Source organism: Geospiza fortis, unplaced genomic scaffold (genome assembly GCF_000277835.1).
Source record: "Geospiza fortis unplaced genomic scaffold, GeoFor_1.0 scaffold859, whole genome shotgun sequence".
Taxonomy (NCBI): Eukaryota; Metazoa; Chordata; class Aves; order Passeriformes; family Thraupidae; genus Geospiza; species Geospiza fortis.
Window position 1 is genome coordinate 8,448 of NW_005054943.1, and position 236 is coordinate 8,683.

General features: G+C 61.9%; 1 protein-coding gene across 1 annotated transcript in view; it reads right to left on the reverse strand.

The window, feature by feature from the left end:
- Window positions 1-2: 2 nt before the first annotated feature.
- The window catches only part of MARS1 (methionyl-tRNA synthetase 1), a gene marked incomplete at its 3' end in the record, with an annotated part of 5,713 nt that continues 5,479 nt past the window's right edge, over window positions 3-236 (reverse strand). Inside the window, 2 exon segments of the mRNA XM_031065629.1 lie at window positions 3-107; window positions 200-234. Coding sequence (XP_030921489.1) covers window positions 3-107; window positions 200-234 — 140 coding nt within the window.

The window sequence follows — 236 nt, forward strand, 5'->3', positions numbered from 1 at the left end:
CCTTCGGCCAGCGCCAGCTGCCGCTTCAGCTCCAGCAGTTTGGCCACCTGGGTGTCCACCTGGGCCTTCTCCACCTGGGCAGCCTTCAGCTGCCTCACCAGGTTGCCCTGGACAGGTGGGAGGAAGGATTTGAGGGTGTGACGATGATTTGGGGGGTTAAAGGCATGACAGTTGTGTCTCGTGCCCTGTGTGCCCTCACCTGCTTGGCCACCTGCTCCGTCAGCTCCTGGATCACT